Below are 10772 nucleotides of genomic sequence, written 5' to 3' on the forward strand. Positions count from 1 at the left end.
ATGTTTGATTTTTTATTTGATTGGTGACTTTATGTTAATGTTGATGACTAGCAGTGACTTATCAATCAAACTGCAGTTTCCACATTCTTTTGTATTATGTTATTATTTTTTCTTAAAAATATTTGGTTTTCGCCGAACCCGTAGTCATATCATATCGATATCGAGATATCTGGCATGAATATCGAGATATGACATTTTGTCCATATCGTTCAGCCCTACTATGGTCTATGTAGACTTACTTCATACAACGTAATGACTAAACATCACAACTGTCCCTCTAATGTGGTCTGTGGGGGTTGTTTTCACATTTTAACTGACAGCTATTCCTGTCTTAAAAGCTGTGAGACAGGATCCTCATGCAGCATGTAGTCCTAAAGACATTTCCTGGTTACACGGAATTTAATAATTTATGATGAAAGAAAACCTTCATATATGAGTGTTGTGAGGAGTCTCTTTAAAAGAAGTACAGCCTACCTGAGGTCTTTTTCTTCTTCTTGAGGCAGCTGGACACGTATTTCTCCAGCTCTCTCAGCGTGGAAGGCTTCAGCGTCTCGAAGTCGATCTCGATCTCGTCTGGGTTGGAGTTCTTCAGTGAAGGCTCTCGCGTCTGGATTATGTGTACGACGCGGCCCAGTTTGTCACCTGGCAACTTGTTGATGTCCAGGCTCAGCTGGCGCTTCTCCTCGTACGACATTGGCTTGCCCTTGTCAGCGGAAACGCCCCCAAACACATCTGGGGGGGGGGGGTTAATTAGAGCTAGTGCTGTCACATCGATATGAAAACCCCGCCTCAATAGCTCGATACCGACACTGAAGCAATCGTATGACAAATGGATGGAAATTAGCTTTAGTTTCCTCTTAATAATATGAATTAAAAACAGCTTTTAATAAGCCTTTCTTTTTGGTAACACAGCTCCCCGGCAGTGCATCAGGTGGAGAGTGGTACTGCAGCACAGGAGACAGAGGGAGGCTTCCAGAACAACAACACACTAAATGATAATAAATTCAGATGAAGTTGTGTGAGAAGTGGTCACATACCACACAACTCATTAAAACACTGTCATACTTAAAGTAGTGCGACGGATAAAACAGGGTATCGTACGGCTTGCTGAGACTTGCTTATTATCTGTATGGTGTGATTTTTAGCAGGTTGATAGGAAACAAAACAACGTACCGATTTCATCTTCTGCTTCCAGAGAGGCGGAGGGGACGAGAGGGGTCGGCCCGGGCTGAGGGGGCATGACCGGACGACTGTTCTTCACTCCTTCTTTCTTACTTTGAATCAAAATGAGTAGATTAGCTGCAGTCCTTAACACAACCACAAAAACATCTCTCCTGTCTGAAACACCTACCCGGGCTTTTTCCGTTCCTTCTTTGCAGTGATTGGCTCCTTGCTGCTCTTGCTTTTCTTGGCGGTCTGAAGCATCACAGTGGGAGGGGCCTCCACAGGTTCCTCCGCCACCATCTTCTTCTTGTGCTTTTCTTTCTTCTTCTCCTTCTCTTTCTTCTCCTTTTCCCTCTCTTTTTTCTTGGGCTTGCAGGCCGGGGGTTGGGAGAGCGCCGCCAGCTGTTCATGGACAGCTTTGAGCTAGAGGACACAAACACACACACACATTGGAGGTCTTAAGAGAGGAAACGACGGCGTGCTACAAACGTGCTTGTCCGTGTCTCAGCATTCACCCAGGTTCGGTAAAGCTGTTCTGCGTGGCCCACCCACCTGTTGTGTCTCATAAGCCTCCCTCCCCCTTCATTTTCCATCCTCTAACCTGTTCCTGTAACTCGGCCAATCGGTGTTGCCTTTCGTGCTCTGAGTCTCCTCCCGAGGACTCCGACTCGGAGGAGCTGGAACTCTCGTCTTCCGAGACAGCAGGAGGAGGCGGGGCTTGTCGAGTGGAGGGGGCAGGGTGGAGGGCCGATGACGGGGTGGGAACAGGGGCGCTCTCCTCCGGCTCATCAGGCATTTTGGCGAAGCGCATCTCGAACACGTCCTGTTAGGATGAAAGACAGCAGGAGCAACCGTCAACTCCACTTGAACCAAAAACCAGGAGGTTCAATATGAAGAGTAAAGATGACAAATGTTTGTAGTCCAACAGAAAATTAGTTAAGACTACATATTGGAGCGAACCAAGATGAAATATTGGACTGAATCAAAATTAAACTAATTGACTGCACTTTAATGATTTTTGAAGCGTGAATAAGTACAAAGCTAATGTTAGACTACAAAGGAACTACGCCATGGTCACATGTCACCACCTCACTGGGAGGAGGAGAAATCAAATCATATTCAGTATTTTCAGTTTCACAGCAGAAGAGATACTTTTCTGTATATAATATGTATGACCGTTTCCTTCTTTGTTCTGTGTTCCTACTTTATAATACAAATAGTAAACCAAAGTTGCCAAATGTTCCCTTAGTCCTGAACAGGAATACTGTCTGTTCAGGAGAACTGAAAAAAAACGAGACGATTTTGTTCTGCTACTGAAGCGTAACTCCTGGTCATACAATGTATGTAGCATTAATCATGGTGTGCCTGACACGTATGACCTGTTGTTACCTGTAATTTGCGTGCCATGCCAACCACATCATGGTCTGGGGGATTGTACTTGTAACAGTTGGAGAACATCAACCGGACGTCTGCTGCAAACTCCTGAGCGTCTCTGTACTGCCGGTTGTCCACCTTTCTCTGAGGGAGTCAAACAAATGCACCGCCGTCAGCAAAACAAACCCAAGATCTATTTTAATATGGACAGAAATCCAAATGAACACGTTTGCTTTTTAACCCGTTTTATAGTGTGTTCACACCAAAGGCAAAGCGAACTGTTTGTGCAGCACAAGTGAACGAGTGAATGAATGAGTTGCAATAAATCAAACGCAAGTGAGAAATGTTCCTGATGCTGTGTTGTGAAAGCTTATCAGCGTTGAGATTCTCCTCCTGTCGTCTGGATGTCGCTGAATCAAATGTTGTCTCCTGTGGTCCCCCAGAGGTCTAGATAGTAGCCCACATTAGACCAGAGACCAGACCAGACTATGTGGAGAAACCAGAGACTGTCTGTGGTCCAAACAACAAGGTCTCTGCTGTATTTATTTCTAAATTATGTTATTTTGAGTTTAAATGGAGCAGCTACAATGTTAGCACAGCCTAGCATCAATCCAGACTCCATTCAGAAAACACGCATTTTAAAAGCCGTTTGCTTGTCTTCTTGCAGACAGACCCCCCGCACCCCCCCCCCCCCCCCCCTCCCCTGCCCGGGTAAACTCACGTGAACACGAGACAACATTGCATTTGCGTGAACAAACCATTAGGCCATTCATTACCAGTTTTCCTTCTTCTCCTGATCTTTTCATACTCTTGTTTCATTATTTTGTTAAAATCTAATCTACATTTAATGTATCAAAAACGCCATTTTGGCAACAGGTATTGTATTGGCAGTCACACATTACCTTGATGCTGCTCAGGTCCATGGGGTGCTTGATGATGTCGTGGTAGTCGTGGAGACTGAGAGCCTTGACGTCGACGGGCTTGTAGAAGGGCCAGGCGTATCCGACGTGTTTCTTGGACAGCATCTCTCTGAGGAGGCGTGCGCAGTAACGCAGCTGTTCCTGACGTTTCTGTGTGACCGCCCCTCCTGACGGCGCCGCCACCGCCTCAACGCCGCCTCCCAGATGATGCTGAGAGTCCGGCTGCGACACGTCTTTTTTGGGCGTCTTAGACGGGCGACTGCTCTCCCGCCGTGGCCGAGTCTCAGAAGAGACAGGGGACGATTCGCTGAGCTGGTCGTTGGCTGTGGGCGTGGTGGTGTCTGCTTTCCTCTTCTGGCTCTTCCTTTGCTGTTGAATCATCAGACGTTAGAAAATAACAACACATTAACTTGTGATTCATTTATGAAATCAATAACTGCTGCTGATTTCTTACTTTGATGAGGGCGGGGGAGCTCTGCAACATCGGGGTGGGGTGGAGACCTGGGTGTGTCGGGGCTGGAGGGGGGACAGAGGTCATGCCGTGGGCCAGGACGTCGGGCGTTGAGAGGGGAAATGGAGGTCCGAGATGGGGTGCGTGGGAGGTGGGTGTAGGAGGGACGCGGGGGGGCAGAAGCTGGGACAGGGACAGGGCAGGAGGGCCTGGAGGGGGGGCTGCAGCACGGGGATGGAGGGTGGCTGAAGGGGATGAAAAACCCTGTGTGTGGGGGGTGGTGGAGGGGGATGACGAGTCCTGGCCTGAATCTGACTTGGAGATCAGACCTGGAAGGAAGAATAGAAACAAGAATATCACAGAGATGAAATCAAGTAGAAAAACACCCACAATTCATAGCCAGATCCTGCAATAGATTTTTATTTGGCAATTTTAGCAAGCACAAAATACAATGAGCATCTACTTCAAGTAATATTTCCATTTTTTTTGTCCCACCCTCCCCATTTGTTATCCACCACCATGTGTTAAAAAAGAAAGAATAAGAAAAAATAATGTCAGCAATTTAAAATGTAATCATATCCAGGGTGAGGTCTTAAAAAAATAAAATTTTGCACATGGCTATAAAAATATACGTATAAATAGAAAAGAAAAAAAAATCATACCAGTGCCTAGACTAGTGGCTAATCATGGCAGCACAAGATCAATAGAGGACGGGGTCTAGAACACCAACCAGGACCCAGGTGCAGGCCAGGGTCTAGAACACCAACCAGGACCCAGGTGCAGGCCAGGGTCTAGAACACCAACCAGGACCCAGGTGCAGCGGTGTAAACATGCCCCAGAGACAGTCCAGCACATACAGCAGGGTATAAGATGCAGGTACAAGTACATGAAGCACCATAACCAAGTGGCTGCAATGTGTACAGGAACATCTGTGCTGAGTATTATGGGCTGGAAGTCAAAATGGAAGACACGTCCAAGGTGGTTGAGAAGGACCGAACTAAGATCCTGTTGGAATCCCAGATCCAGACTGATAACCTGGTGATGGCTAACCAACCTGACATTGTGGTGGTGGACCAACAACAGAGGACGACAGAAGTGATAGATGGAGCTATCCCAAGCCACAACAACATCAGGAAGAAGGAACACAAAAATATCAAGGGCTGAAAGCGAGCTAGAAAAGGGGATGCTTTTGCTCAGACCAGCCCGTCTGGCACCAACAACTATTCTGCAGCAGATCGTCTTGACCATGTCTACATGCCTAAATGCATTGAGTTGCTGCCATGTGATTGGCCGATGAGATATTTGCATCAACAAGCAGTTGAACAAGAGTACCTAATAAAAGCCTGTTTCGCTATTGAAGAGAAGGCAATAAAACTGGAGTTACCTGAATTTTAAAGTACATCCTAAACTCCTACCTGATTCCCGCCTCCCCCCTCGGCGTCCCTTAGTGACCACAGCGATCTCCTTCTCCTCCTGCGGCATCTCCGTGATCTTGTGGAGAAAGACCTTCTCCAAGGCCTCCGCCATCAGCACGATGTCATCCCCAGGCTAAACACACAAACAAACACTTTCAGGAGCTCAGATACTTTCCTTGAGTCACCTCAACTTCCACGTTCAGGGGAAGTCCCATGTTATCAGGAGTCCCGTGGCCCTGGGCTGACCTTGTTGTAGATGTAGCAGTTTGTGAACATGGTGTTGAAGTCTTGGATGCACTCCTGGGCGTTCCAGTAGTAGTTGTTCTCCAGACGCTTCTTTATCGTGCCCATGTCCATAGGGTTCTTGATGATCTTGTAGTAATCCTTAAAGGGACAAGCAGAGCATTAGATTATGTGAGATAAGAAAAACACAATAGACAAGTTTGTGTTTGTAAACAGCAGAGTCAAACTAGTGACAGTTCTGTAGTAGCACTTGATCCTTCTCGGATTATGTTACTGGTTTCCCAGCAGAAGACTCCTGTCTGATATGAATAACAAGGATCAATGTGGTGAGTTCCCTGAGCCGTTACCATGATACACATCCAACTACATGGACTCAGTTACAGTAGACGACGTCTTCTATATCTGGTGGAAAACCCAGGAAAGTCTAGTCATCTCTGGATTCATGACATCCTTGTTACATTGTAACACCAATGTTATTATGTGTCCCAAGGCTCGGCTGAGTTTGTGCTCAGTCATAGTGGAAAGTTACGTCATATTACAGATAGAATATTACCGTATGAATGCTGTTATAAAGACAGCTAGCTAAACTGTTTACATGCTACTTCTGCTAACATGCTAATGTTGTTACTAATTTCGTTATTAACGCCATCATTAATTTCATTGTGTGTAATAAACAGGAGAAAACTGATTTGAAATGAGCCACAGAGACCAGAGTTCAGTCCATACACAACCATACACGTAGCGTTTTGCTTCAAACGGCATCTTCGACGATGGTATTCTATAATTAAGACTGCCTCATCCCGCTCTGATATCCTACGACAAGATGTTTCAACTTGTTTCAGCTGTTTTTCTGCCACCAGAATGCACACGCAACTGCAGTGACTTTAATACGGCATCTATTCTTAAATGTCTATAGAGTTGCAGGGATGACGTGTTTGTAGTCCAGCAGGAAGTTAGCATCGCACTGCCTTGAGATCTTCCACCTATTTTCAATATTTTTGAAAAACAGATTTTGGACATCTCCCAAACCGTTGGTTCGACTGCATGTTGAAATGTTTGGTAGTTTTCAAGGTATTGGACAATGAACTTGAAAAAGGGCGTGGCTCAGCAGAAAAATACAAGTCAACAATCCTTAGGTTAATCATCACAAAAACCTTGACATGTCCACCTGAAACAACACAAAAGCTTCAAAGACAGAAATTCCTTCTTCTAAATCCACACAACTTGCAGGATATTTTTCATGATAATGTCGACCCGCATGTGTAAAGTTATTCTGAAATGGCTCGATAGGGGGCGCTACCAGTTCCTAAGATGTGCGTGGGCTTGGTGCACATTCAGCCATCAGTCAAGGTTTGTCCAAACATCACTGAGCATGCTGGGTGGGTTTCACTGAGCTGTTGAAACATGTCCCTAGCAAGCCAAGAAACTGGCACTGTGTCTGAGGGGAGTTCGCTCAAAGGCAAAGCCTGAAACCACCCACTGCTGCCTCGGCCTTCATTGTGGCGGTTGAGCTGCTGCCTTCAGTTGAGTGAAAAATAAGCTCAGCAGCAAAAACAAGAAGTTTATGAAAGTTCTGTGTTTTATTCATCAAGATAATCTTCACTAATGAACACAACTTTTACCATTTCTGAAGTGTGAATGTGATCCCCAGAAGTAAAACGCTAAAATGTGATCATAAATGAACTATGCCACGGTCCCAAGACTAGACCATCGACAGGCGGACTAGTGTTCTGGTGACGACAGCTTGTGTTAAACAAGGACATTATTTCAGGGATCTAACAAAAAAACATTGAGACGAAGGAACTGGAAGTATAAAAATGCTGACTCATGTCTGGGTTTTAGGACCCTCTTTATGCGTGTTTATACCTTTTTATCAATCATCAACCGAGTCATTTGTCACCTGTAGAGAGGTGCTGAAGCCTGGAACTCACAAAAGGTTGATTCTAGTGAGTTTGCATTATCGGGGTAATCATAAAAATCATCAAGAGTGAATCGAAAAAGCCATCTAGCTCACTATCATAATCATAGTCAAGTGACATAGTCAAGACACAAAACACATTTTTTCTGTATTTACCTTTCCTATTTATGCAGGAAGATCTTATTATTTATGATCATCTTATTTAGATGATTTTTTTGTTTTTCATCAAAAAGTCTGTTTACTCAAAAAAGTGCATCTTATCTACAATAAAAAGATTTGCTTCTTAACAAAAATGCAAAGTGATTCAGTATGTTGTATAAGTGCCATTTATAGATTTTTCATAATATTTTGATGATTATTGGGATATTATCGAGAATCGCCATTATTTTTGGCAAGATAATAGTAATATATCCTAGACAGCACATATTTGTTTTGGTCTTTTCATTTGTCAACGCCAAAAATGTAAAATATTAAACATCCTTTAACCTTTAAGCAGCAGAACTCCCGTGGGTGACTGTTGCTTGCATGAAAATGTAATCGATCTGTTTCACAGCATTTTATTGTTTGCAGCAGAAAGATAATACTTCTGTGTTTCGCGTCCTCGTGGCGAACGCTCGCGATGACGTCATTACTCTGTGGAACAAGCGAAACTATCAACACCTCTGCACTCCGCTCCTGGACATGAGCGCATGGCATAAAATAGAAAATGTACATAAGGAAATAAATCGGAGAATTACTTTGTCAAATTTTTGAGGAGTTGATGAAAACACATGTCCAATTTTTTTATTTATTTTTTTATTCATGACACAAGTTCACTATTTGTATTAATTTGTTTTATTGACTTACATAACCTTTTAGCTGAGGTTGTACAGATTTTAGGGATATTAAATGACATCACAGTGAGTAAAAAGACCAATGTAGACACCATGGAGCGTTGAGGGTTAATAGGACAACACAGCATCATACAGGTCACAGGAAGTGAATCTGAAGCCCTGCGTTGGATTTAGAAGTGTTCTGCTCGTTATTTCTCTTTCACATTCTTCTTCTGAAAAGTCAAAGTCTGCAGCAACAGATCCATGAAGAGTAGCTATATTGATGCTAAAAGCTAAAAACAGCTAACAGTAAACAAGGGAAACTGAGTGCAGAGACTACGGTTCTACAGGTCCAGTTCCTCCTTTTTGACCGACAGCTTAACGACCTCAGGAGAAGTCAGCTGACTGGGGAAAATTAATGCACCTTTTCTGGAGAATCAATGCAAATAATATGGAAACTTTTTACATGCTATCAGAGTGTGTTGGACTTTGATTACAAACATGTGACTCACAGGTAAACCGAGTTTGATGGCGTCTACGGGAGCTTGGAAGGGCCATGCAAAGTGATGTTTCCACAATGTCTTCAACACCTCTTTAAGCAGGTACTGAAAAAGAGCAAAATCAGCCATCAAATTTGCGTCCAAACACCACGTTCACATGTATAACAACACCGACAGATGAGCCAACCTGCAGCTGGTTGGTCTGACGTTTGGGTCTGGAGGCGTTCCAGGTTTCAGGGGCTGAAGTGCTGAAGGCCAGAGGAGGTGGGGCAGAGGGAGGGTTCTGGCTGCTGCCAGCCTCCAGGCCGTCTCCCATCGTGGTGGTGGGATGCAGTGACTGAGCAGACGATTTGAGCAGATAGGACCTTGCAGGGGCAGGTGGGACCAGGGGGACCCCCTCAGGCCATTACACTCCTCGCTGGACTCTCTGAAAGGAAAAACAACAAAATACATCATCACCGTCGCCACTACTCTCACCACTGTCAGTGTTGTACAGAGGGATGGGAGGATAAAACGAATTTATAGTGGATCAAGATAAAACACAGTCACAATAAGTTGATAATGGTGAATATCAGTTATCGGGATAATTGTAAATATTGCCAGTCACAAAGCTATCTAGCATACACCTGCCAGCACTTGAAGCTCAAAATAAGAGTGAATACCAACAGAAGAATATTGCAGGGGATTTGGCACATTTTTTGGGGCCACTTACCCACACGGTTAGCTGTGTTGCTCATTTCATGAATGCATGATCCTTACAAGTTCCTCATTTTTCAAGTTCAAGTTTACTCATTGTAAAGGTGACTAATCAGGGTTTCCAACGATATAAAATACAATACCAATTGGTTTTATTAAAGGGGAGGAATAATTGACTGAAATAACGTTTCCAAACTATTTTTGAGGAGTTTATTAGTTTCTTACCAAAAGTCTAAGTTATCCCAGTAGGTTTTAGTGCATTTTAGAGTTTTAAGCATATTTTGGTGATTATCCGGATAATATCATGAATCACAATTATTTTGGGCAGGATAATTGTGATATGAAAATGTATAATTCATATCATCCCTTGCCTAGTCCACGGTATACCAATTCTAGAAAATGTATCTTGAACAGCTTGGTCGCAGTGTTCGCTCAAAATTATCGCTCAAGTTGTGTCAATCACGTTTGCACACCGACTCTGAAACTTTCATCCGTCAAAAGAGTTTTCGAAACGGGTCGATATTCTGCGTTTTCCACATCCGTCAAAAAGCGTTTAGAGAGTTGTTCGACCACACAGAGCCACCGTAGAGCTCCAAACAACCAAAACGTCAGCTGGCAGGCTCATCCACCTCATGGCTCAAATCAAGGTGCTGTATGACAAAGATCCTATCAAGATGCAGAGATGAAGGACAGATTGTGGCAGCGATTGCTGAGCGGTTTGGGATCAGGGACATACTGCAGCCGCTGTTCAGGGTTGGTTGGATCGTGGAGATTTGGTGGTCTTCTTTCTGATGTGTGGTTCCCGTAGTGCTAGCAGTGTAGCAACCTGGACCACCGACAGTCTGAAGTCCACCCGGAACCAATCGGGATAGTTGCGCATTTCCCTTCTTTTTCTTATTTCAAGAAGTTAGAGGCCCACAAAATATTCCTCACTGCTGGATGACTCTGTTTTGTATTGCAAATTTTGCAACAAATTAAAAAAAAATACAAAAAATGCATGGGGCTCAGGGTGCAAGTTTTCTGTGCACAACAAATTTGAAATTTTAATCATGCTTACTCAGGGGACCGAATGAGTCATTCTGACACATTGAAATATGAAGACAACAACTTATATCTGGAGACTCACATGTTTGTTGCTACGCAGCTGTGCTCTAATCCAGTTGTGTCATATCTCAGTTGATGAGGCAGCGATCTCCTGAGGCGACGCGGGAGGATGTCAGCGACTCGCTGTGGAAGAAGGAAACCTCAACACAGATAGAGGGCCGAGTCACACCTGAGA

At 44.1% G+C, this 10772-nt stretch overlaps 1 protein-coding gene across 1 annotated transcript in view; it reads right to left on the reverse strand.

Moving 5' to 3' along the window:
• LOC311011508 (bromodomain-containing protein 4-like) overlaps window positions 1-10772 on the reverse strand; it is a 36377-nt gene that overhangs the window by 17660 nt on the left and 7945 nt on the right. The window contains exons 2-13 of the mRNA XM_084006485.1: window positions 10620-10766; window positions 8985-9224; window positions 8810-8902; window positions 5571-5708; window positions 5325-5457; window positions 3913-4238; window positions 3441-3827; window positions 2554-2682; window positions 1766-1987; window positions 1352-1587; window positions 1174-1274; window positions 475-732 (exon numbers count right to left, since the gene is read on the reverse strand). Of these exons, the coding sequence (XP_083862611.1) occupies window positions 475-732; window positions 1174-1274; window positions 1352-1587; window positions 1766-1987; window positions 2554-2682; window positions 3441-3827; window positions 3913-4238; window positions 5325-5457; window positions 5571-5708; window positions 8810-8902; window positions 8985-9113 (2152 nt within the window). The 5' untranslated portion in view covers window positions 9114-9224; window positions 10620-10766. The remainder of the gene's footprint in view (window positions 1-474; window positions 733-1173; window positions 1275-1351; window positions 1588-1765; window positions 1988-2553; window positions 2683-3440; window positions 3828-3912; window positions 4239-5324; window positions 5458-5570; window positions 5709-8809; window positions 8903-8984; window positions 9225-10619; window positions 10767-10772) is intronic.

This window comes from Eutrigla gurnardus (genome assembly GCF_963514095.1).
Source record: "Eutrigla gurnardus genome assembly, chromosome: 3".
In the NCBI taxonomy this organism is placed as follows: domain Eukaryota; kingdom Metazoa; phylum Chordata; class Actinopteri; order Perciformes; family Triglidae; genus Eutrigla; species Eutrigla gurnardus.